The sequence below is a fragment of the Gorilla gorilla genome, chromosome 4, assembly GCF_029281585.2.
Source record: "Gorilla gorilla gorilla isolate KB3781 chromosome 4, NHGRI_mGorGor1-v2.1_pri, whole genome shotgun sequence".
NCBI classification, from domain to species: domain Eukaryota; kingdom Metazoa; phylum Chordata; class Mammalia; order Primates; family Hominidae; genus Gorilla; species Gorilla gorilla.
In genome coordinates, this window is record NC_073228.2 from 174,088,344 (window position 1) to 174,114,280 (window position 25,937).

At 46.8% G+C, this 25,937-nt stretch overlaps 1 protein-coding gene across 1 annotated transcript in view; it reads right to left on the reverse strand.

Annotated features, from left to right (window-relative positions):
- The window catches only part of LCP2 (lymphocyte cytosolic protein 2), a 49,860-nt gene extending 24,161 nt beyond the window's left edge, over positions 1-25,699 (reverse strand). Inside the window, exons 1-6 of the mRNA XM_004042974.5 lie at positions 25,432-25,699; positions 21,208-21,270; positions 15,978-16,024; positions 3,773-3,838; positions 3,298-3,329; positions 2,269-2,306 (exon numbers count right to left, since the gene is read on the reverse strand). Of these exons, the coding sequence (XP_004043022.1) occupies positions 2,269-2,306; positions 3,298-3,329; positions 3,773-3,838; positions 15,978-16,024; positions 21,208-21,270; positions 25,432-25,509 (324 nt within the window). The 5' untranslated portion in view covers positions 25,510-25,699. The remainder of the gene's footprint in view (positions 1-2,268; positions 2,307-3,297; positions 3,330-3,772; positions 3,839-15,977; positions 16,025-21,207; positions 21,271-25,431) is intronic.
- Between the last annotated feature and the right edge of the window lie 238 nt (positions 25,700-25,937).

Genomic DNA, 25,937 nt, shown 5'->3' on the forward strand with positions numbered 1-25,937 from the left:
GCTGCTTCAGATCAGGAGCCTCAGCATGGAGGTCCGCAGGCACGTGGCCTCCCTCCAGGCTGCTGACCCTTCCCTCACCCTGTCTACCCTAGGCCCGTCATTCCTGACTTTACACCAGCTCTTTACCCCATCAACCTTTCTCAAATGACAGAATTTTCCTCTCTGCTTCTAGAACAATTATTTTCTAGAATAATTTGGCTCCTAAATTTGTATGCATGGTGTTGTTGCTAATTATATTCTGCCATATGTGTGTTAAAGTAAATTAAAATGGAGACCAGGCCTGAAGAATCCCTGAGCAGACAAAACCAGTTGGGCCTCATCAGTGACCTAAACCTTACTTGATTTGCAGCATAAGCAAAAGTTAACTTGGGCTATTTCTTGTAAATGCCTGTATTAAAGAAAAACAGAACTTAAGCCCAACCAATCAGAAGTAGCCAGCCAACTTATAATTATATAACTAGGAGCTTTCCAGCAAGATAGACTAAATGAGATCGGTTATAACTGTAACCCATCAAATATTTTCTTTTCTTTTTTTTTTTTTTTTTTTTTTGAGATGGAGTCTCGCTCTGTCACCAGGCTGGAGTAGTACAGTGGTACAATCTCGGCTTACTGCAACCTCCGCCTCCCGGGTTCAAGCGATTCTCCTGCCTCAGCCTCCCAAGTAGCTGGGACTACAGGCACGCACCACCACGCCCAGCTAATTTTTGTATTTTTTAGTAGAGATGGGGTTTCACCATGTTGACCAGGATGGTCTCGATCTCTTGATCTTGTGATCCGCCCACCTTGGCCTCCCAAAGTGTTGGGATTACAAGTGTAAGCCACCGCACCCGGTTCAAATATTTTCTTTGTATTACATCTACATTCACTTTATAAATGCTTGTCCCTCATCCTTCTTCAGCAAAGCCTCCTTCTGGTTTGGTGCTGCCTGATTCATGAATCACTGTTTGCTCAAATAAACTCCATAAAAAAAAAAAAAAAATTGCATTGTGCCTCAGTTTACCTTTTTAAAATGGGGTATCCATACTGTAAAATGCTTATGATTGGGTCCTTTATCTCCACTCATTTCCCACTATGCCCTTGCAAAGAACTGGGCACATAATGGAGCTGCCAAGCTCTATAGCCACTAGTGAATGGAAGCCCTCAGTTTACAGAGAGGATTGAAGACTAGCCTCAGGCACAGCACAAGAGAGGCTGCATGGCAAGGATTCGGCCTCTGTGAGTAAACAGAAACATTCCAGCGGAAACTCTGGGCTATTTTCCCTTTGTACCAAAGAAATCTGTCAAATTCCTTCATTTTCAGGTAGAAAGCATAAACTTAGCTAAATCTTTTTTTTTTGTTTTTTTTCAAATTAAATACTTTCTTTTACCAGAATCCCAATAGGTCAAGGGAGAGTTTGTTTCTGCCTTCTGAAGGCACTAGAGGTGGCCTCTTACCAGAAGGCCCACGTGACTGAGGGTCTGGTTACCTGGGTCCTAGGTCTGCCTCTAACTAACTTTGTGTTCTACGCACGTCACGTTCTGCTCTCCTGTGGACTCAGTTGCCTCATCTGTAAAATGAACAGATTGGGCTACGGTCCATAATAGAGTTCTTAGCCTGAGACTGCTTCATGGGTGGTGACTGTGTATACAGGTTCCTGGGGAGGGGTTGTACAATCCGTCAGACTCTCAGAGGGGGAACTGTGACCTTTCAATGTAAAAATCAAGTGGATTGCACCCTCTTTGAGGTCTTTTCAGGGCTAACAGTCGGTTCTGAAGTTCTTTTCCCTCCGTGTCACCGATGGGGACTTAAGTCCATGAGAAAAGCTACTTGAGAGTAGATTTCTAGGAGTGTCCATTTTTGGAGATGGGGGTAGTGGGTGGGGGGTGGTAACAGTGGGTGAAGTGCAGTCAGCAAAGTACAGCCTAGGGCCACATGCAGCCCACCCTCTGTGTTTGTAAATGTACAGCCTAGGGCCACATGCAGCCCACCCTCTGTGTTTGTAAATGAAGGTTTATGGGCGCAAAGCCAAGCCTGTTTGTTTGCTCATCGTCTGTGGCTGCTTTTGTGCTCCAGTAGCAGAATTGAGTAGCTGAGACAGAGAGTGCATGGCTCCCAAAGCCAAAACTATTTCCTGTCTGGCCCTATGCAGAGCACCTTTTCTGGGCCCTGGGTGGGTGTGCTGGCATCATGTTAAAGCCCCGCTTCACTTGGCTCCATCCTGGCTCCTTATCACAAAGCTGCCCTGGACACTGCTGTAAAGGTGCAAGAACAGCCCACACCATACTCACAAAGGACGACCAGCCCCCATTGTCCTCTTCGTGGCTTTCTGTGGAAGGAGATGACACCACCATCAGCACTGAAGAAAGCCACCACTTGAAGGAAAGTCAAAGCAGCTTCCCCATCTGATGCCTTCCCTCACCAATGCCCCTTCCCTGGCCTCCACCTACCTCCCACACCCCTGCGGGTTTAGCCACCTACTGTCAGCTCCAGTGACCCTGCCCAAGGTGCTCATTCTACCAGAGAACCAGGGGGTGGCGATGGTTCTCAGCCTTTCTCGTGTGTAACAGTGACTTAGGAAGTGCTTTAAGACCTGTAGATACCTGGGGGCCTATGCCTACAGCTTCTGACTCAGTGGGACAGGCCGGGCCCCAGGAATCTGCATTGCAACACTATGTGCAATTGAACAGTTGAAAAGCTGCTCTACTGTAACCCTAGCACTTTGGGAGGCCAAGGCGGGCAGATCACGAGGTCAGGAGATCGAGACCATCCTGGCTGACATGGTGAAACCCTGTCTCTACTAAAAATACAAAAAAATTAGCTGGGCATGGTGGCGGGTGCCTGTAGTCCCAGCTACTCGGGAGGCTGAGGCAGGTGAATGGCGTGAACCCGGGAGGCAGAGCTTGCAGTGAGCCGAGATCGCGCCACTGCACTCCAGCCTGGGCGACAGAGCGAGACTCTGTCTCAAAAAAAAAAAAGAAAAGCTGCTTTAAAAACTCAGATGCAGGGGGACTAGCTAAGCTCAGGTGCTCACTCAGAGGTGGGGTCCCTCTGTTTTCCTCTACAGAGCTCCCAGAGCTCCTCAGCGTGTCTCTGAAGATGGTCCCAGCAGAACAGGGGCCATCAGCCAGGTGGCCTGCAGAGCAAGACCTCCTCCCTCCATCTAGACCCAAACCCTTTTGTGGGTAAGAACTGGCTGACAGACAAAGTCAGTAAGGTCACCTGAATGAACTCAAGGAGCCCCAGGAACCAGAAAGGCAAGAAAACTGAAATACCTATCACCTTCTAAAGCAATCACCTCTGAGCCCTGAGAGCTTTACCTGTCTCTTCAGGAAACCGCGGGACTTGGGGTCTGCAAAGGCAAATAGCACTGCATTAATGGTCTTATCGATTTAAGGGGATCTCCCTCTTTCCTCAACCTGGTCCAGCGAGAGGGAGTCCCCAGTGGAGGGCATGTCTCACTGCTCAAGAGAGGTTTGTATCCTTGCTGCTCAGCAACTGGGGCTAGGATACCCTGAAAATTCTGGAAATCACCAAGCCACATCAGTGGCATGACTGGAAGCTCATGACTGTCTGATGCTGTAGAGGAAGTTCCCCTGATGTCCCAGACCCAGGGACAGGATGCAGGGCAGGGGAGGGAACCCCTTCCCCTCCTTGGACACCATCTTCCAGACCCCTGGGATTCAGGGGACAAATGCAGATCAAAAAGTAGGGCAAAAACAGTTCTGTGCCTCCCTTTTAAGGTTCAACTTGGGACTGAAAAATCTTGCGTCTCCTTACACCAGCCCCACTCACTTGCGTGTGAAGATGCTCCTCCTCTCTTCGTTCTTGTTGATTTCCTGACTTAACTTACTGAGAATCCTGCAAGATAAAGAGACAGATGAAGAGACAAAACCATCTCTCAGTCTCAACCTTCCCCCTGAGCCTTGATATCCCCTGGTCTATAGAAACTTGGGGCACCAGGACCAACTTTGGCCAGCCTCCTCTTTGTCACCTCTGCAGGGACCCTCTGCTCTTCACTTCCTCCCAGAATTTGCCATCTTATTCCCCGGGCCAGACCTTCCTCCTGCCCAGGAAGCCCTCTCTCCTCCTTGCTGATCTGTGTCTGGCTGAGCCTTCCAAGTCCAGCTCAGAGCTCCACCTTAAAGACTTGTCAGCTCACACCTGGCTTTCCCTCCAAAAATCAGGAGCCTTAGGATCTGGATACGATAGCTGTGTATTTTCTTATCTTACTATTCCTGGGGCTGAGGTCCCCTGGCTTTTGCATGACCTGGCAGTGCTGTCTTATTCCTAAGAATCTTCAGACCATCATCTAGACCCACAGGAATCAGCTGCTCCTTGGAGATTTCCTATCACAACCTCTAGTGGGCTGTTCTGTGGCCTGCCTTCTCCTTCCATCTTCCCCTCCCAGACTCCCACTTGGTGATGCGGATTCTTATAAAAGTTTGGGGAGGTATTCTCTATAAAGGCAGGAGTTGCAGAATGAGAGACTCCCTGAATCACTCATGCCCTTGAGGCCAGCTTTGACCAAGACACTTGAAGATACTCTTAGTCCCTGGGTTCCTTCATGTCAGAACTAGCAAATCTCCAAATCCCAGGATGGAGCTGGGGAAGCTGGGGCAGGAGGGCTTTGCCGACAGAACCATATCTCCAGCATGCCCTAGCAACAAAGCATCCATTCCAGTCTCTCAAATATCCAGAACTCGAGACTCCAGCCCCACTTAGTACCCACTGATGAGACCAACGAGACCCTTAGTAGTCAATAGGTTTAGTGTTTCCTCGAGATTTGGGGCAACTGGAAGGAACCTCAGATTATCAGTCCAATTTCATTTTACAGAGGAGATGGCAGATGGCGGATCATGAAGTCAAGAGATCGAGACCATCCTGGCCAACATGGTAAAACCCCGTTTCTACTAAAAATACAAAAAAAAGCTGGGCATGGTGGCATGTGCCTGTGGTCCCAGCTACTTGGGAGACTGAGGTAGGAGAATCACTTGAACCTGGGAGGTGGAGGTTGCAGTGAGCCGAGATCACACCACTGCACTCCAGCCTGGTGACAGAGGGAGACTCCATCTTAAAAAAAAAAAAAAAAAAAAAAAAAAAAGGGGGAGTAGCTTGAAGCCACATAGTAGTTAGTGGTAAAGGCCACCCCTTTTCCCACAACTCACACCAGCACCACAAGCTAGCCTTTCTAATTTCCAAGCCAGTGCCCTTTCAACGCACACACCCCTGTGTCAGTTCCCTTTCTGCTGCAAGCTCTCTGGAGGCAGATACTGTTGAGTCCCTGGCCTGCCTATGAGAACGGCTCATGATCTCTATTTCTTCTGCTTAATGACCATCTCAAAGTAACAAGTTTAGCCTAAAATAAACTTGCTAAGTTAGCAAAGGAAGTCCTTAGCAGCCACCATTTCTTGATTCCTCCATCACCTCCCATGCCCCTCAACTCCCTCATTTCTCCCAAGATATGGGCTCCAGGCTGGGCGCGGTGGCTCACGCCTATAATCCTAGCACTTCGGGAGGCTGAGGTGAGCAGATCACTGAGGTCAGGAGTTCGAGACCAGCCTGGCCAACATGGTGAAACCCCGTCTCTACTAAGTAAACTATAAAAATTAGTCAGGCATGGTGCACGCCTGTAATCCCAGCTACTCAGGAGGCTGAGGCAGGAGAACCGCTTGAACCTGGGAGTCAGAGGTTGCAGTGAGCTGAGATCACGCCACTGCACTCCAGCCTGGGGACAGGAGCAAAACTTCGTCTCAAAAAAAAAAAAAAAGAGAGAGAGAAAGAAATGGTATCCAAACCTCCTACCTCATTAGAGCAATAGGATAAACAAATTTTGATAAACACACTGGTACTTAAGAGGAAAGAGAAGGAGGAAGGGGAGGGAAAGGTTTACTCTCTGTAATAATATTGTTGACAACTCCAGGCTTTTGTGACTGTGCAGAGAGAGCGAGGCTTTAAGAGCAGCAGCGGGGGCTTCCTAGTTGCCTCCTGACCATGCCGTCAGAATGCTTGTGACATGGTTCTTTTTGGTTCCCTTAAGTGGTTGTTTCAAGAAGACGATGGGCATGTGGGATAAAAGGACTCCTACAGAGCTGGCAAGGGAGCCCCGTTAGTGTCCTGTGTCCTGGCCGTGTCAGGTGGTGCTGGCTGCAGCAGCCACTCCCATTCTGTCACCTGTTTATTCAACAATGTGCACTGAGGGCCTTCTAAGTGCTGGGAACTTAGAAGTGCTCAAGGTGCATCAATGAGCAAAACAGACAAAGATCCCTGCTAGTGGAGAGGAGACTTTAAGGAGGTGAAATGTGTTGCATATGCACCATGCGCATGCAGAGTGGGGGGCTGGGGAGGGGGATGGGAGAGCAGGGGTGGGGGGCTGGTGAGGGGGACGGGAGTGCAGGGGTGGGGGGCTGGGGGGGATGGGAGTGCAGGGGTGGGGGGCTGGGGGGATGGGAGTGCAGGGGTGGGGGGCTGGTGAGGGGGATGGGAGTGCAGGGGTGGGGGACTGGGGGGGATGGGAGTGCAGGGGTGGGGGGCTGGGGAGGGGGATGGGAGTGCAGGGGTGGGATGTGGTTGCCATTTAAAATGATCAGGCCTCACTGAAGAGGTGACATTTCAGTAATGACTTGAGCAAGGTGGGACTGAGGCTCACCTCAACGCCTTCCTCCTACAGAGTTTGACAGGGCTCTGACCAGCTCACAAGGCTGCTTTGGATCTTGAAAGAACCTCCTGCTCTCTGCGGTGTTGCCTCTCACCAGTATCTCTAGCAGCCAGGCTGGAGGCTGCTGGGGCTCGAATTGGGTGAGGAAGGAAATGTCAAACCGCAGGCCTCAGCAGAGGAGCAGCAAAGAGCTGAGTGGGGGCAGAACAGGTCCTGGCAGTTGGCTTGCAGCAAAGTGTGGGCTCCCAGAGTCCTCCTGCTTTAATGGGCTACAGAAAGCACCTTCCAAGCCTGTGGGACCACTGCCAGGGTCTGGTGGACGGCGCAACAGTGATGGTGGGCATAGAAGGGAGGTGGTTGCTATGGCTATTGCTAGGTGCAAACCTTCAAATTACACCCTACCCCCAGAGGACCAAGTGACAGTGAGTGGAGGGAGGTGACTCATTCTCCCTTCACCCCATAAACCCCAGGCCTCGCTCAGGACCAGAGCAAGAAGTGATGGGGGGCTGGGCAGCCATAGACAGCAGTCCTCTCTGCTTGCCTTTGTTTAAGGAACTAGCTGGCCCTGGAAATGGGCTGAACCTCCCCCCAGGAAGCCAGCCCCTTGTAGGAAGGCAGCATTCTACAATGACCTAGGTTCCAGCCCAGCTGCATCCCTAACTTACAGCATGGTGGGGGCCAGTCTTCATCTTCTCAGTCTAAGGTCTCTCCTGGTAATGTACAAGGTACAGGGCCTGCAGGCACAGACAGTCTAACTACAATGTCTGGCCCCAAGGGTGGCGCCCACTGTGTGATCTCAGACAAGGCAGCTGCCCTCACTTGGCCCCAGATTCCTTATCAGCACAATACAGGGGTTAAACCTGATTAGGGAATCCCTGATGGGCCTGATCATCATGATTACTTAGCTGTACCTGTTGCAAACACTTATCACCAGGCCCAGCCTAGACCTACCTGAACAGACTCTCCGAGGAGAAGCCTGAGGCTCAGTGACATCAACGGGCCCCCAGGTGATTTTTATTATGATCCGAAAAGCTTGTGAAATAAATCCTGTTATTCTTGACACTGATGAAATTGTTTGTTTGTTTGCTTGTTTTAAAAAAACAAGGAGAAGGAAAGGCAGAAGGAACTTTGTGATTATGAAGGGAGTGAAACAGGAGAGTGGGGGTATGCGGGGCCTTAGCTGGCCTCTGATGTAGCCCTTTAATTCTCCCCACACTTGAACAACAGTGAAGGAAGCCCTACTAGTGGGTCTAGAAATCAACTTTGCTGATGACACAAGAGAAAAGAAACTATACAAGAAAAGAAGGCTGCCAGGCAGGTGGAAAAGGAGGGAGAGAGAGAGTGGGGAAGGGAAGGGAAGGGAAGGGGTATAGAATAGAAAATATCAGTGCACAGAGCATGCAGTAGGAATAGGCATTGTCCTGTGAAAATTCCATCTTTGTTTCCTCTACTGTGGCACGTGTAGCTGTGTACTGGCTTATGATGTAGAGCACATTCTTGCCACAGCTCACATAGTAAGAGCTTTGGCCAACTTCTGACCAAAGCCCTCCCACAGTGGGAGCCTTATTCCCTGGGCTCAGATTTCAGACTGCCTGCTGGTCCCTCCTGGGACAAGGCTCCCAGGTCCTGGGTAAGGCAGATGCCTCTCCCCCTGCGCTGTTCTCTCAGTGGGACCCTGGAACTCTCCTTCTCCTCCCCACCCCTCCTCCCTGCACATATTCCCACTCTCAGCCCTGCTCTCTCTCTGCATTCCAATCCTCCTTCCAAGGAACAAAGTGTTCTTTCCATCTTTAAAGACCAGCCCCCTTGAACCAAGAGCCAAACCTTCTAAATTCTATCCTTGTCACCTGAGAAGCCGGGGGCAGCCAGATGTTTTAAGACTCAGGAAGGAGCCTTTCACCATCACCTGAGGTCTCGGTCGAGAGTGTAAGAGTAGGACATAATAATTTGAGGACACAGTGTTCTCCTTACTTGTCACCCATGTCCCCTACCCCTGTAGTTTTACATGGAGTGTTTTCCTAGTGCCTCACGATCATTTTCCTGGTAGACAAGTATAATTATTCTCATTTTTACAAATAAAAAAGGCAGGGCTGGCCAGGTGTGGTGGCTCATGCCTGTAATCCCAGCACTTTGGGAGGCTGAGGTGGGTGGTTCACTTGAGGTCAGGAGTTCGAGACCAGCCTGGCCAACATGGCAAAACCCCATCTCTGCTAACAATACAAAAATTAGCCAGGCATGGTGATGCTTGTAATCCCAGCTACTCGGGAGGCCAAGGCAGGAGAATCTCTTGAACCCAGGAGGCGGAGGTTGCAGTGAGCCAAGATTGCACCACTGCACTCCAGTCTGGGCAACAAGAGTGAAACTCCATCTCAAAAAAAAAAAAAAAAAAAAAATAGGCAAGGCTCTGAGGGAGGCATCTGTCTAAAGGCACGTGACCAGCATTTATGGGGAGAGGAGGCTTCACGTCGAGTGCTGTGGGCTTGCACTGGAAGAGAAGAAGGGACAGCCAAGGGAGGCACCTTTCCTGTGGCAGGGCCCTTGAGGACTGACAAGAGCTGGGTCCCTGGACGTCAATTAGCCACTGAATGGGACAGGGGAGTACCATGTTGGAGAGAGGCCCTGTTTTGGTTTCGCTGAGGTCTGGCCATACTTCTTTTTTTTTTTTTTTTTTTTGAGACGGAGTCTTGCTCTGTGCCCCAGGCTGGAGTGCAGTGCCACGATCTTGGCTCACTGCAAGTTCTGCCTCCCGGGTTCACGCCATTCTCCTGCCTCAGCCTCCCGAGTAGCTGGGACTACAGGTGCCTGCCACCACGCTCGGCTAATTGTTTTGTATTTTTAGTAGAAACAGCGTTTCACTGTGTTAGCCAGGATGGTCTCGATCTCCTGACCTCGTGATCCGCCCACCTTGGCCTCCCAAAGTGCTGGGATTACAGGCGTTTGAGTGGCCACATTCTTTAACAGGCATGAGAATGTTCCTTTCGCCTCTGCGTCCCTTCCTCCACACCTTTCCTGTCTTCTCTGTCTCAGGTAGAGAAATAGGTACAAAGGAGATGCCTCAGTACGTTGTTTCTGCCATTAGACTCACAGCCTTACAGGAAGACAGACAAATATTTCTGCATTACATCTCAGCTTGAGTCTTAGGTTTTCCCAGCCTAACTGCACCATTGGTAATGGCTACAGGGAGAACCAGCAGACAGAGCATCATCCAATACCTAATTGCTGCCTGCACTACCCACCCCGTCACTCTCTTCTCCGTAAAGTTACACTGTGGATTTAAATATAAAACTTATAACATCCCATCCTTTAATGAACTTCAAATAGGCACCAGCAGATTTGAACGTGTATTCGTGTATTCTATCGATTTAACCAGACCGTTGTCAGCTGTACCATGAGGGCCAACCTAGGCCCTATAAAGGGAGCCTTCATTTTTTTTCTTTAAAAATCCTCCACCTTTACAATGTTGCAGGTGTCTTGGGATCAACCATGTCCTGAGAGAGTGACTGTATTTTCAGGCTGAGAGAGCCTTCCTTACCACAACTTACCTTCTTAAAAATCTATTTAATACTTATATTGTAAGCGTCAGGGAAGGAAATAGAGACATTCAGAAGAGTGTAATATTGTTTTGGTTTTCTGTACATGAACACAATTTCTTTTCCAAAGGCCTTTGGGGTAATGATCAAGACAAATAAACTTATGTACAAGAGATGGAATGAATAAAGTATTGAACACCTGTAAGTATCCAGGACAGCACCAGGCAATTTCTGTGTGCTGCCTCCTTTAATATTCCCCACTCCTGAAAAGTTAGCTCTTTTCCCTTCTACAGACAAGGAAGCTGAGGCTCTGATTGCCTAAATGACTTCCCCAAGGTCCCACAGCTGGTGGGAGGCAAAGTCAGCTTTAGAGCCTGGATCTCCCTCACTCCAAAACCCTATGTCCTCTCTATTCTTTAATTCCTCCTCTCCAGAAAGATAGAATAGTTAAAAAGCTAAAATTGTTCTAATTGGGATTTTACGTAAAGCAAGAATAGCCAACACTTATTCAGTGCATATTGTTATTTTCCCATTATTTCCCCTAATTTTCCCATTAACCCTCTGAGGTAGGTTCTATCATTATTAGCATTATACAGATAAGGAAGCTGAGGCTTGGAGAGCTGAGCTGGCTTGCCCTCAAGTCTCACAGCCTGTGAATGGAAGGATTGGGTCTCAAGCATCTGACCTCAGAGCCTGCGCTTTTTCTCACTAAGCTCTCCTGTCTGCCTATTTATACCCCAAATAGTAGCACGTAAAATTGGTGAGCTTGTATAGTCTCTCTAACCCATTCCTTCCTTTTATAGTTTAGGAAGCTGAGGGTGGCCTAGGGATGTGTCCCACGTCACACAACTCACTGGAAGTAGAGCTGGAATTGGTCCTTGTTATACATTTCTGCCAAGAGGGACAGTGAGTCTCTAAGTCACCTCATCAGGGCAGCCTGGACCTTCCCTTGATATTTTCTCCATCATTCTCCATATTAACCCTTCATGTTCTATTGGCAGGCTTCACAGTCTTTCTAGGGTGCACATTCAAACACATTGGAGGAGGGGATTACATCGCAGGCCAAGCTTTTGTTTCAGTTTCCAGAGAGCTAAAGAAAGATCCCACCCCAGCCCATTCGCAATGTGTTGATAATTCTCCCGTTCACACTAACCAGAAACCATTTCCCAACGCTACCACTTTCTCCAGGCTCTCAAAAAAGCCAGAAGACATCAGTTGAGCTTAGCCTTAAGATGAAAAAGGATCTTCCAAGCTGAAAGTGCCTTCTTTATCTCTGTCCTTCCACTGTTCTGATTAAGTCTCTTCCATCCCCCCATCTTCATAGCTACAGCCCTAGGGGAGGCTCCTAGCTCACTGGCAGGATCTTGGTCACCACCAACTAACTCAGTCCCATGTCCCCAGCTGGGCTGTCCTCCAAATCATCACTTACATGCCCTGGACAGAGATAAGACACAAATTTACCTTGATGCTCACTTCACTAACACTCTCTGGCTCCTGAGAATGGCTCACGGGACCTTTATAAATTGAGGGACACACCCCACAACCACTCACTTCAGCCTCTTTGCTTTCCACTCCCCCAGGTATATGCCCCAGCTGCTCTGCCCCACTGCCGCTCCACCAGGCATACTGGGTGGTGCGTCTGTAATATGTTCCCATTTCTAGAATGTCCTACAATCCATCCTTCCTATTTCAAGATTTAACTTAGGGTCCCTTCCTCCGTTGTCTGCCCTGAATACTGTGGGGAAAATTACTCCTGCCTTCCTATGAGCACTTGAACTTGTACATGCATGTACCATTGCACTGTTGTAGTGTAATTGCTTTGCTTGTCTATCTGACCTCCCTTTAGAATGTGAGTGTCCTGAGGATGAGGATTCTGTCCCATGTCTTTGCAGCCTGAATAATTTTAACAAAGGCCTGACACATTGTAGTTATCTAACAGCAGTTCATTAAATGAATAAAGTATTATTGAAATATTAATCTTGTATAGGGACCACAAGATGCAAACTCAAATGCCCTCAAGGGCCACGTACATACACAGACCTACGTAGTTACCATTTCCGGCACCCTTCATTCCTATGTACACATCCCTTTCCACTTGAAGGACTTTTAAAAAGCACCTGTGGCAGTACAGTTCACATTTTGTGTGTCTGAAAAAGTCTTTATTTCGTCTTCATTTTTGAAAGATATTTTTGCCTAGTATTGAACTCTAGGTTGACAATATTTTTCTTTTGCTATTTTACTTTCGAGAAAGCTGCTGTGATCCTTGCATTTGTTCCTCTGTCTGTAATATATCTTTTTTCTTTTCTGACTGCTTTTAAGATTTTCTTTTTATCATTGGTTTTGAGCAATTTGATTGTGATGTGCCTCAGAGCTAGTTTTCTTCCTGTTTCTTAGATTTGGGGTTTGTTGAGCCTCTTGGATCTGTGGGTTTATAATTTTCATCCAGTTTGAAAAATGTTTAGCCATTATGTCTTCAAGTGTTTTATTTCCGTCTCTCCTTCCCCGCTCACATACACATTCTTTCCTCTCCTTTGGGGACTTTAGATATATATTTGGTTCTTTGAAATTGTCCAAAAGTTCCTTGATGCTTTTTTTTTTTTTTTTTGAGATGGAGTCTTGCTCTGTCACCCAGGCTGCAGTACAGTGGTGCCATCTCAGCTCACTGCAGCCTCCACCTCCCGGGTTCAAGTGATTCTCCTGCCTCAGCCTCTTCAGTAGCTGGAACTACAGTCGCCCGCCACCAAGCCTGGTGAATTTTTGTATTTTTAGTAGAGATGGGGTTTTGCCATATTGGCCAGGCTGGTCTCAAAATCCTGAACTCAGGTGATCCGCCCACCTCAGCCTCCCAAAGTGCTGGGATTACAGGCATGAGCCACCGTGCCCGGCCCCTTGATGCTCTTTTCAGTGTTTTGTTTTAGTTTTTTTTCTCTGTGTGTTTCAATTTGGACAATTTCTATTACTGTATCTTCATGTCTACTACTATTTTCTTTTGCAATGTCTAATCTGCTGTTAATCCCAAGCAGTGTATTTCTAATCTCAGATTTTATAGCTTACATTTCTAGAAGTTCTGTTTGGGTCTTTTTTTGAATTTCTTATGCCCAAATTTAACTTTTAGAACACATGAAATACACTCAACATTCTCCTTGTCTGCTAATTCTAATCTCTGTGTCAGTTATGGGTCAGTTTTGATGTTTTAGCTTTTCTCTTTGTTGTGGGTTATATTTTCCTGCTCATTTGTGTGCCTGTTAGTCTCTGATTAGATGCCTAATATCATAAATTTTATTTTGTTGGGTAGTGAATATTTTTGCATTCCTATAAATAGGTTTAAGTTTTGTTCTGAGATGCAGTTAAGTTACTTAGAAGCAGTTTGTTTCTTTTGGGTCTTGCTTTTAAGGTTTTCTAGCCAGGACCTGAACAATTTTTAGATTAGGGCTAATTATTCCCCACCACTAAGGCAAGATCCTTCTAGGCACTCTACCCAATGACTATGTTTTCCAGCCAGGCTGGTAGAAACAGGCACCATTTCCAGCCCTGTGAGTGGCTACTCTTTCCTCCAATACTGTTGGGTAGTTCTTTTGCCACCTACAGGTAGTCTCTCCTTTCATGCATGGACTGATCTGTGCTTTGCTAAAGAGGGGCCCCTCTGAAGCTCTCCAGAATGCTCTCTCTATGCAGCTCTCTCCTCTCTGACACCTGTTGAATGAACTCTAGGCTCCTGGACTCTCCGCTGCCTCCTCAACTCAAGTCGTCCACCAGACCCGGCGCTGTGCTCCCTGCTCCCTGTGCCAAGGCCTGGAGATTCTCAAAGCAGCAAGCAATCATAGGCTTCACCGCCTTTGTTTTCCATCCCTCGGTGTCTGATGCTCAATGTCTTGAAAATTGCTCTTTCATATATTTTGCCTGGTTATTTGGTTATTTCAGTTGGGAAAGTAAATCTGATCCCTATTACTTCATCTTGTTCGAAAGCCAAAGTTCCCATGATATGATATAAATGGTTGACGTACCTTAGGATGATCCCTCAGGGAATGGTGGGACGCTGGTGAACTGGGGAGCACAAATCCCAACTAAACAGGGCAGCAGACATCAGATCTGGCTGACTATTGCCACAGTAGAATATAAGCCCTCAATTGCCACATCTTTCACTTGTTTCTAAAGAGGCTGGATTTTGTGAAAGTTTTCCTGATTTCAAAGCACAGTGGTCACCAAATTTAACATACCTGCAGCCTGGGACTAGCCCACCAGCCACCAATTCTGACACCTGTGTGTAAAGTTCCCTCTTTTGCAAAGAACTATGGTTTATCTCTACAACATCACATTTCTGCAATCATAGAAATGTTCTATATCTGCACTCTCCAGCATAGTAGTCACCAGCTATACGTAGCTATTAAAATGTGGCTAGTGCCTCAGGGGAATGAATTTTAAATTTAGTTCAAATTGAAGTAGCCACATGTGGTTAGAGGATATCCTTAGAAAGATCAAGCCATCTTCAACAACACATGTCCCTGGAGATAGACAGCACCAAAGGCAAATCCTTATTCCTCTCTTTTCCCTCCCCCTTCCGGACAAGGGAAACCCTATAGTCATGCTAAAAATATTCTCCTTAATTGAGCTGCCAGCATTCCTACCTATTCATGAGATCTCCCCACCTCCTACTCCTTTGGCCTACTTCCCTTTTATTATGATGAGCTCTGAGACCCTTAGAGTAAGAGAAGGGTCCTTATAGAATGTCCAGAGAAGAGAACTCAAACTGGTAACACACAGACTATATGTAGCCCTTAGGTGTGTTTACTGTGGCATTCACAATATTTAAAACATTTGAGCCAATGTTTAAAAATGGAGATATAGCACATGAAACCCATATTTCTAGTTATTCTTGATAAATTTGAGGATAGGACATTGTTGGGTCCACATTAGCTGGAGCTGAGGAGCTGCTGCACTCTTTGAATGGAACATATGATATCTGATTTGCCACAATCCCCACCATTCTCTATTGTTTCACCAACAATGAGGCTTTGCGATGGCTACTTTTTTCGTCATATGATAACCGTGCTATTATTTTTCTTATAATGGAGAACTATTTCTTCATACAGAATATTTACCACTGTTTTGTCCAATGATGATAAAACAAAACAAAACAAAACAAAACAACGGGGCTTTGTGTTTTCAACCTGACCAATTTTACACATTTATAGCACCTGCCTGGCTCCTGTAGGTATTTGAGTGTGTGAGACCTTTACTAGAGGGATGAAAAATACATGGCATGACATGCATACTGCAACTTCCCCTTTCAGCACCTATGGCAGACATGAATAATCAATCACAGCTCCCTTTCCTCGGGATTCTTCTCAACATAACACCCCTGTCAGACATTCCCAAGCACTCAGTATCAACACATAATTATATCCATTGCTGTCATCTGATTTGGCTCTCATTTTACTGTGTGAGAAATGGAGGTCAAGAAAACTTAAGCCATCACTGAGTCAATGGTGATGCCATGATGAAACCTTGACACTGATGCTATTTTCACAGGCCCAAGCACCCCAAGAGAAGAGAGGAAATGAAAACATGGGCCAGAATTGGGCTTGTTTTTGGCAAGAGCATCCAGGTTACCAGCTGGGCTGGATCTGTGACTTCTGTTTTCCAGCTCTTCATGTAACTTCTGTTCCCCACATCCTGCCCTTGCCCTCATCCTTCCTACTTGCTTTCTTATTTCAAGCCAACAATGACATAGAACTGACCCAGCCCCCACTCACACTACTCCCCATTCCCACCTCTGCTCCCAGATCACCCATAGAGTTGGAGGAGTACTTACGGCACCCGGAGCTTGGGGAACTTCTGGATGTCATTTTCTGTCAGGTTCTGAAATGAAGACACATATGGCAGGCAGGTTACAACCCACAGAAAGGGCTCTGAGCAGGAGGGGAAGAGTGATATGTGAAACAATATAGGGAGTGGTGGGGACTGTGGCAAACAGAGGAGAAACCGCCCTGCCCACCCACCCTCCCCAAGTAGGCAGCCTCTAGATGTTTTGCCTAAAAGCCTGTGGGCCTGCTGTTGCTGGATCTGCTTTTACAAAGGGAATCCTTAAGTCTGGGTTTTATGTGAAATGCTCTGAGTTCCAAATGTTGGCAAATAATTTTGACTTAAACACTGTGAGAGCTAAATCTGTGAAACCAAACGACTCGTTGTGTGGGCTGCATTTGGCCATGTTGTGACCTCTTCCCTACACGCCAGACCTCAGGCCCTCTCAGTCTCCACAAGGTCAGCTGCAGAGAAGCCAGCCTGGAGGAGTCTGTGCCTCTTTTACCAACATCACACCCCAGAGAACCTCTTTCACCAGGGTTGTTGGTAGAATTCTCAAGATGTGGGGATGCCATGAAAAGGCTTTCTTGAGGGAACTGAGAAGGGAGGGGAGAAAGAAACTCATATTTGTCAAGAACTAACTCTGGGCCTCCGCCTCTTAATGCTTTAGTGAATCTTCACATCAACTCTGTGATGCAGGAGTTACCAGCATTCCCATTCTGAAAGTGAGAAAGCTGAGGCTCAGGGATATCAAGGGGATTTCCACTTGTGGGGGATGGGCTGGGGCTGGAATTCCACTCTGTGACATCCACAGTCTATTTTCTTCCTGCAAACCTCCATCCTACCATGTCTGATCCTTTTGAAGGCCCCTGTGGCCTATGTTGGAGAGGATTATGGGGGGAAAGGTGAAAGGAGGCATCTGGAAGGGAGGAGGAGAGGAGAGCATGTCAGAATTGGGAACAGAAAAGAGACTGGGCATGCTTTCCATAGAACCAATGATGAGCCAACAAAGGGCTCCACCACCATTCTAATTAAGGCCAGAGGACTGGGTAGTTAGGGTGGGAGCTCTGGAATCAGATGGGCTGGGTTTGAATTTTGGTTCATTCACTTAGCAGCTGTGTCATTTAGGGCATGCACTTTGCCTCTCTGAGCCTCAGTTTCCTTATCTGTAAAATGGGGACCATAATAATAATAATGATACCCACCTATCAGGATTGTGAGGACTGAGTGGGATGATGTATGTAATGTGTTTTGGCACAGTGCCTGGCACAGTGTGTGACTGAGAAATGGAGGAGTAAGATGAGGAATTACTACCCCTGGTGGGGAAGCAGCAGGGGTCTGGGTGAGTCTTAGAGTTTAGTGTTTTTGCTTCTTTTCCGTTCTGGGAGCTGCGTGTCAGGTTTTCTGACCAATGGAAAGATCTGGGCACTCTTCTTTGAGATCAGCTGGCACAGAGGCTGGGGCTAGGGCATCTTAGCAATGTGTTCACTGGATCCATCTGATCCAGCTCATAGGCATGGTTTCTGATCTGGACGCTGATCAGACCACCTGAGGCAGGGTTGGGGCTGGTGAAGGGAGTCAGCCAGAAGTCCTGAGGGCATCGGGCTTTTGGTTAAGCTTCTTAACTACTCCCTTTCTTTCTTTCTTTCTTTCTTTCTTTCTTTCTTTCTTTCTTTCTTTTCTTTCTTTCTTTCTTTCTTTCCTTTCTTTCCTTTCCTTTCCTTTCTTTTCTTTTCTTTTCTTTTCTTTCTCTTTTTTTTTTCATCACTGAGCAGCATCTCCCTGCTTCTGAACTACTCCCACTCAGGGAGGTACCAAGACTCATGTTTTGAGTGTGGTGTGAGGAGTTGAAGCCTTCCTAAGGGCTGCCAGAGGGGTGGCGGCTGAGCACTGAGCAGCTGGCCACCAGCTTCTGCTCTGCTGAGAGGAGGGCGTCAGCTGAGGGAATTTCAGGAAGATTGTGGAGGAGGAGGTGGACATGAGCCTGGCTGGAGACACAGAGGAGCAGGGTATTAGGAAAGAGGAAGACATTCAAAACGGGGACAAGAACTGTGAGGAAAGATGAGAGATGTTGAAATAGAATTTTTGGAGAGTTTTGCTATGTGATGTAATGCCCTCCTCCACCTTTTCCAAAAGCCTCCAGTAAACTCTGGGTTATTTGCATGATGATTTTGGAGTTAAGATTTATGGCTTTGTGGGAGTATGATTATATGCTGTGGGTGTTGAGAAGATGGGTACAGAAAAAGGAAAGCCACAAACTGGGCCCTGGTGGGAGAGGCAATGTGGCAGACATGGCTGCTTGCCTACCCAATACCCACTCTCCCTTTGTTTTCCTACTGACAGGTCCTGGGTTTCATTCAGGGCAGTAAATGTGCTTGTTCAAAATATTTAACTCCTCAGGCTCCCTTGCAGATGGTGGAGGTCACATGACTCTGCTGTGGACAGTAAGATATAACCAAAGTCTGCTGGATGAAGCTTCTGGAAAAGTTACTACTTTCCTGGAAAAAAGGGAGCATGCATTTACCATTCACCATACACCTTCTCCTCTTTGCCTTTCTCCCCGTCTCCCTGCCTGCCATAGAGATATGATGCCTAAAGGTGAAGTAGCCAACTGACAACTGTTAGGACAGAAGCCACAGGCTTTTTCCATAGGTTAAATGAAGCCTGGGTTCTTGATGTCTTCTTTCACCATCCCCTGGCACCCGCCTATACATTTATTACTTGAAACAGACTGACCTTTATTTGGTTAGGCCACTGTGGTCAGGTTTCTGCAACATGGGGTCACATGCCTTCCCAACTGACACAAGTCTCAAGCTCCTTTTCTCTTCTTTTTATAACTTCTAGAAGCATAGCTTCTACCAGATAAGGATCTAACCTTTTCAGTGGAAAACAAAAATGGCAAAGAAGTAAAGAAAGAAGAGAGAGAAAGAAGAAAGAAAGAAAGAAAGAAAGAAAGAAAGAAAGAAAGAAAGAAAGAGAGATGGAGAGAGGGAAGGAAGGAAGAAAAGAAAGAGAGGGAGGAGAAAGAAGACAGGGAAGGAAAGGGAAGGGAAAAGAGGGAAGGGGAGAGGGGAGGATGAGGGAAGGGGAGAGGGGAGGACAAGGGAAGGGAGGAAGGAAGAAAGGAAGGAAAGAAGGCAGGAAGGAAGGAAGGAAGAAAGGAAGGAAGGAAGGAAAAATAACTAGGGCCTTTCACTTTTGCCTTCAATAGCAGAGTGGCCCTGGATATTACAGAGCTGGAAAGGGTGATAGATTAGTAATTAGAGCTTAGATCAAGCGTCCCAAATTGTACCCAGTGCACTAGGGGTGGAGGGTGGGTTTCAGCAGAAGCTGCCTTTACATCCCCCAGTTGCAGGGACAGGCACTGGATTCTTCTTCTTTTCTTCTGGTTCCTATCACCCTACTTTCCACTTCCTCCTCTTCATACAATGAACAGAATGTGCCACATTGTCTGAAGGACTGATAGAGGACTGATTGGAACAGAGGAAACACAGCTGCCTAGATACCATCTCTCAAACAACCCTGTTCTACCAGGCCTGACACTCGCACCAGGACTGTTGTGGGGAATTACAGAGCCGGGAGGGGCCATCACCCACTATGACCCAGTCCAATGTGCTCAGTCAACAGGGTAGGAAGCAAGGCAGGCTCAGAGAGGGCAAGTACTTGCTCAGGGTGACCCAGGCAACAGGGCGTCATAGGCACCATCCTCAAAGATGTCTTCCTTCCTTTCCATTCAACTGTGATAAGTCTCTGTTCTTAGTGCTAATAGCACCAGAATGAAATATTTGGGTTTAGCAGTAATTTGCAAGAATGGCACTAAAACTCCAGGAATTCTACTGACTCAAATCTCAATACAAATAAATAATACTGTTAAAAAGTCAAATGGTATCAGACTAAATTAAGTGTATGCCTTAGTTCAATTAGTAGGTATGTGACATAGAACAAATCACATCACAGCTCTGCATGTGTTTCCTCATCTGCAAATGAGGTAGTTGGAAGCCTTTCTGAACATACCTTTCTGCTATAAAACAAGTTTCTAGAAGGCAGAAATCACATCTTAACCATTTCTCTATCCCCACCACCTATAATGCTCTCCAGTATGTAAAAGCAGTTCGGGAAACTGCTTGTCAAGTGAACAAATAGGCGAATGAATGAATGATTTAGGTGGACAGTGAATAAACATGTCTTACATGGCACCTGGAAGCAAAACTCAGACCAATAGGAGCACAGGTTAGTTTCAGCACAAGACTTGAGAGCTGCCTAGAAAGGGGCAGATGACGGTGGGTGGTGGTGAGCTCACCATCACTGAAGGAATTCAAGAAGATGTTGGTAGCAGAGATGTAATATAAGAAATGGATTGGTGTTCTCTGGGGGCAAGCTGGAGCTTGTGATCTCTCTGGTCTCATCCAACTGGCCTGAAGTCTCATGGTCAAGTTCCCTTCCTGACAATGTCTTACAGGGAGACACAACTTAGCTTACTCTCTTCACTCTGAATTTAAATTAGGAACATCTACCCCCATGAGACCCTTGAAGTCTTATTTTCAAAGAGTACAGCAAAGTTCCCAGAAAGGATGGATTGGTGCAGTCAGGGTCTTTCTTAACCCATGGGCAAAGGTGTCATTTCAGGGAAAATGCTCAAACCACCTCCCCGACCACAACCTAGCACCTCTGTCTCCACCATTAGAGCTGCATCCTTTTCTCTTTAATGGCTTAGTCTTTAATACATACCTGCACCTTGGTCTTAGACTTCAAGCTTTTTGAAGTATATAATACAGTGGAGACAGCCATATCACATGTGTGCTTGATACAAAATCAGCTTTATGAATTTGGTAGTGAGAAAGAAGGAAGTAATTGAAACAATGAGGGTGATGCCATCCTTTATTCCACTCATGAGTATGTGCTCCAGAGTGAGAAATTGGAGGTGAGAAGCTTCTGTTCACCCATATGGTCCTTCTTCCCCTTGGGCTTCTCAAAGGATGGATGGCATTTAAATAGATTTTCCAGATTATTTTTTTTACTATACTTGGATTCCTCCTTAAGGTGTAAGTGGAAGATCAGAGACGGGTTCTGGATGGTAGGATCCTGAAAGGTAGTGAGAGAGGGGGCCCTACCAAATTTCTGGAAAAAGCAAAGAGATCCTCGGGTGTCCCCGGGGAAAGGGTAGGCCAGTTGGCCCTGCAGCCATGGGGAAAAATGCCGAACAGTCTTGGTTTCAGTGTGTTGGACTAGCCAGACCTTACCAAGAAGCGAGCCCCATCGATGTGGTACTTCTTCACTGCCTTCTCACAGTCCTTATAGTTGAGCTGCAAAGAGAAGGGGAAGGTGTTGTTAGTGACGGGCAGTCTCTTACCATTGGTTCCTCTCCCTTGCCTGCCCCAGAAACTTAGCACTTTGCGGTACTTGTGGCTAGCCAGGCTCCCCACTGCCCTCCCTTGGCTAACAGAGGGCCCAGTCCCCACCTCAGCCTTGCTTTCACTACCCCCTTGGGACTGCCTGAAATGGAGAAATTGCCTTGCTCTAAGGCTTCGGGGCCAACCCTTACAGAAAGACTGCCTTCAAGGCATGCAGAGCTCTGCCCTATGCTCCTCAGGAAGGAGAGCTAAAAGAAGAAAAGAAATACCATCCATTGTCTCGATGCCCAGAGACGACACGGTGTTTCTTTCCATGCTTTCTTCCTAGCATGTTTCTAGACATAATTGAGGTTATGATTTATATTCAATCTCATTATCCTGACATTTTTCTCTTAAATTACCTAAAGGGATAATATAAACACTGCCTAGTGTTATGCAAACTCAATTTAAACATTATTTTAATGACCACAACATTATTTAGTCATGCCCTTATTGCTGAACATTTAGATTATTTACCAAGCTGCTGTTTCAATAATGATAATAAAAACGGTGAACAATTATCGAAAGCTTTCTGTGTGGCAGGCAGTGTACCAAGTAGTTAAACTAGTCTTCAATCATTTAACCCTCACATTTTGCAGATGGGGAATGAGAGGCACAGACAGCAAGTAACTTGCATGAGGTTCCATGGGTTTTAGGTGACAGGTTTCAGAACAGGCTTTAATGTCTCTTTCAGAAATATTCCCCTTTTAATAACAGCATAACTTATATACAGTAAGTAAAATGAGCAAATGAAAATACAGCTTCATTTGTTTGCAGTACCTCATCCCAATCAAAATAGAGACCATCATGGATACTATTTTGCGAACTTTTTTCTCCCTCTTTGAGATAAATTGTTTAAGTCAGAATCTCAGAACTGAGTTCTATAGGATCCATAGGAATGAGCATTTTTAAGATCTTGGTTATTTTCCTAGACCAATCAGCAATCATATGAGGTGCTAGTTTCAACTTGTCCTCAACAGCATAAATGTTCACATTTGAAGTATCTCTCAGCTTGCTGCTTTGGGATGGAGCATTTAAGGTTAAATGTTTCTCCTTGAGGATCCTAGGTTCTCCTCACAAGGGTGGGCCTCAAGGTTTGTGGCAGCCTTCTTTTGGAGCACATTTTAAGCCATATTTTTATCTTATAGCTAGCAAATCCAAAGAATAAATACAATTGTTATGAAATCTTAGCTTGGAAGGGTAGGATGATTATCACACTCAGAAAGCTGCCTGAGAAGTTGATATTGAAAGCACGTCCCATCTATGGAGCCCTGGTATCCCCTTTATCTACAGGCAGTGGGGGGTAAGTGGTTCTTGGAAGAGTCAACTGCCTTTAATTCATCATTCTCACTGTTATCATTATGAGATAAACCAGATGATTTTGAAGAGTGCTAACTTTGTGTCTAGATCAGCAGAGAGTCCTGCAGACTGGGACCCAAGCATTTGATTCTGCTCCAGCAAGATCTGGGCTTGTGGACCTCAAATCTGTATTTTTAAGGAGCACCCTAGACGATTCCTATGGCATCCAGCTTTGGTAGGCACTGGTCCAGAAAAGTTACCTGGATTTGTAGTAAGGAAGACTGAGGCCTCTAGAGGGAAAGAGGCTGGTCTAAGGTCACACAGTGAGCTGGGATACCAGCTGGGACCCCACCTGGGATTAGGACACACAGCTCTGAGCCAGTGCCTCTCCACTGCACGACCCAAGGATGTTCTCCTGCAAGTCAAAAGGAATTGGAGAGATTGAACAAATATGTAACATGGTCTCTGTCCTCAGGAGCTTATATTCCAGACACAGGACGAGGTACACGTGTCAGAGACAAGAAGACACAAAGTCCCACCAGTCTGCATGGGTGTCCCCAGCTAGGAGCCAGTTAATAGAGAAGGAAAAAGGGCAGATGGAACACGCATTAGGACCCATTTGTCTGCTGAGTGCCTTGCACACATCATTTGCTTTAATCCTCACAACCAACCCATTGGGTTAGTTACTGTTCATATCTCTATTTCACTGATGAGGAAGTTGAGGCACAGAGAGGCAAAGCAACTACAGGAAAGTCGCCAAGCTAGCAGGTGGCAGAGCCAGGGCACAGTGTGTCCGACCTCAGAGCTGAGTTGGGAGGTGTCTCCAAGGGAGGCCTGACCCCACTACTTGGGTAGAGTTTGCATCTGCAGATCAATTCTTTACATGTCATGTTTGACAGCTAAGATCCATTCCCAAATGACTCTGCGGTCCATTCATTCGGTAGTTTCTTTCAGGGGGCTGAGGTACTCAGAATCTGAAGGGTTTCTATCCAAGTCTGTGGAGGGACTAGAACTTCCAGGATCACAGATTTGCCTCAGTCTCCTAGTTTCTTCCCTCAGTCCATTTATGCCAGAAGAAGGAACCTGCCTGGGTGCTGTAGATTTGTCCTGGGGTCTGAGATCTCCAGGAAGAAAACTCTCCCTTCCCCCAGCTCAGGCAGTGAGGTCTTCCTGTACCATCCCTGACTCATGGTCCATCTCCCTGTACTGATGGGAGTTTTAGGGATCAATTCTCTGTTGCTCAATTGGATTGTATAATTCTCCTGGTCACACCTGAAGGTTAGGCCTATCTGTGCCTCTCAGCCCGTCCCAAGTCTTTCTCTTCATAATTCTCAATTCCTTTCTTTTTCCTTTATCAAGGTAACATGCCACTTTATTCCCTCTTGGCAAATTTTACCTTGTGGCCCTATCTCATTTGGTCTATATTTGAGCAAGATATTTAGAAACATCCTTCAAAAAACCAGTTGTGCAACAATATTTGCTGAAATCTAAGTTTATTATGACCTTGCAGAAGGAAAATAACAGAAATGAAAGCACAAAATATGGCAAAAAACAGGATCTGTGAACTGTACCCCTACCATACCACACCTAGTTCAACATGTTCTCATTTTCTTCTTCAGGTTGGGGGAGAACAGCTGTGACTATAAATGCCTCGGACATGCGCAGACCCCAGGTTTGGCTATACGTCCTAGGGAACCTCGTCTACCCTCTTGAATCTCAATTTCCCCAGGAAAAACAGGAAGCTGAATTAGATGACTTCTACCATCTTAGCTTTACAATCTCATCTTTGTGACAGTCTGGAATATCAACAGAATCCGATGCCAGCCTGCAGGGATGAGGGTGTTAGAAGCTTAACTGTCTCTCACAAGTCATCTTACCACATGGTCAGGGTAGAGGGACTATAACTAAGTCATGTGGCTTGAGATCTGCCCAAGCAGATGCGTTGTCCCCATCTGCCAATGACCAAGCACAGGCATCCTTCAACCTTTCCTCTAAGTCCAGAAGATAAGACAGCAACACTCTGGTCCCAGCACTGCCACAAGCCTCTTTTCCTCTAGGGGCCTCAGTTTTCATAGCTATAAATTGGGGCTCACATCAGTTTTCTCTCCTGCTTCACAAGACTCTCATAAAGCTCCAAGGGGACTGCCCCAGGCGGGAGCTTGAGGACCCCCCTCAGGGTCGTGAGCAGTGAAAGCCCAAATGCTGTGTCTGGCACTGCTCATCATAGTCCTCTATCCAGCCCTCCCACCCTGCCTATTCTTTCTCCTGCCTCCAGGACGCCACGTCTCCCCTTTCTAGTAAGTAGCGTTGATCTCATTAGCAGTTACAACAGTTCTCTGCATCTCAGAGCATGGACTTTAAAACCAGATAGGTGTGACTTGAGTCTTGCCTCTATCACATGTAGTCCCTAGGGCTTCGGACCATTTCACTTCCCTGAGCTGATTTTGCAGCTGAGTCAAGGGGATAACAATGCTGACCTCACAACATAGTAGGGAGCGCTAAATGGGACAGTGCCTGTGAGACACCGAATTCAAACCCTAGCACATAATAGGCACATACTCATTTGAGGGCTCCTGCTCCCATCCTCCTCTCGGGAACTCATGGCCAGGAAAACTCAGCGGTCTATATGGCACTCGCTCAACCAGTAAAGTTGCCATAGGGTTCCATTGCTATCTTATACACCTCCCACATTCTGCCCCAATTCCATCGTCAAGCCTCAGCTCAGCCCACCAAGGGCACTAGCATCATGACCATTCACACAAGAGCAAGGCTCACCTTCTTGAAATAGTCGGCAAGGCTGTCGGGGTCCCAGCCCAGGACCTCTGAGCGAAAGGGCACATTCCTCAGTGCCATGGCTGCTCTCCCGGGAAGAAGCTCACAAGCTGAGCATGGGTGCTGCACCCATGGGCAGAGAAGCTCAAATCCAGAGCTCGGAGGCGTTCTTGGCTTTTCCAACTCCCAGCTACCCTGTGGAACACCCTTGTTGGAGCCGATGTCTTTTCTGCCGTAGCCAGATCCCAGAAAGCAACGGCTTCCTCTGCGAACAAATATGGTCTCTTCTCAGAAAACGACTCAGCTAGTTTCCTTTACCACTTCCTCTGCTGGGCTCTAAATAAGTAAACAAGGAAGCCCAGCTCCGGGGGCTTGAGAAGCAGAGAGAGCCACAGGGTTGGTAATTCCTCACTGGCTCCAGTCACCCCAACCCAGTAGGAGAGGCAATGAAGGGGTCTTAAACTCCAATGTGAGTCCAAGTATTTTTCCTTTAAACTCTGGGCACCCAT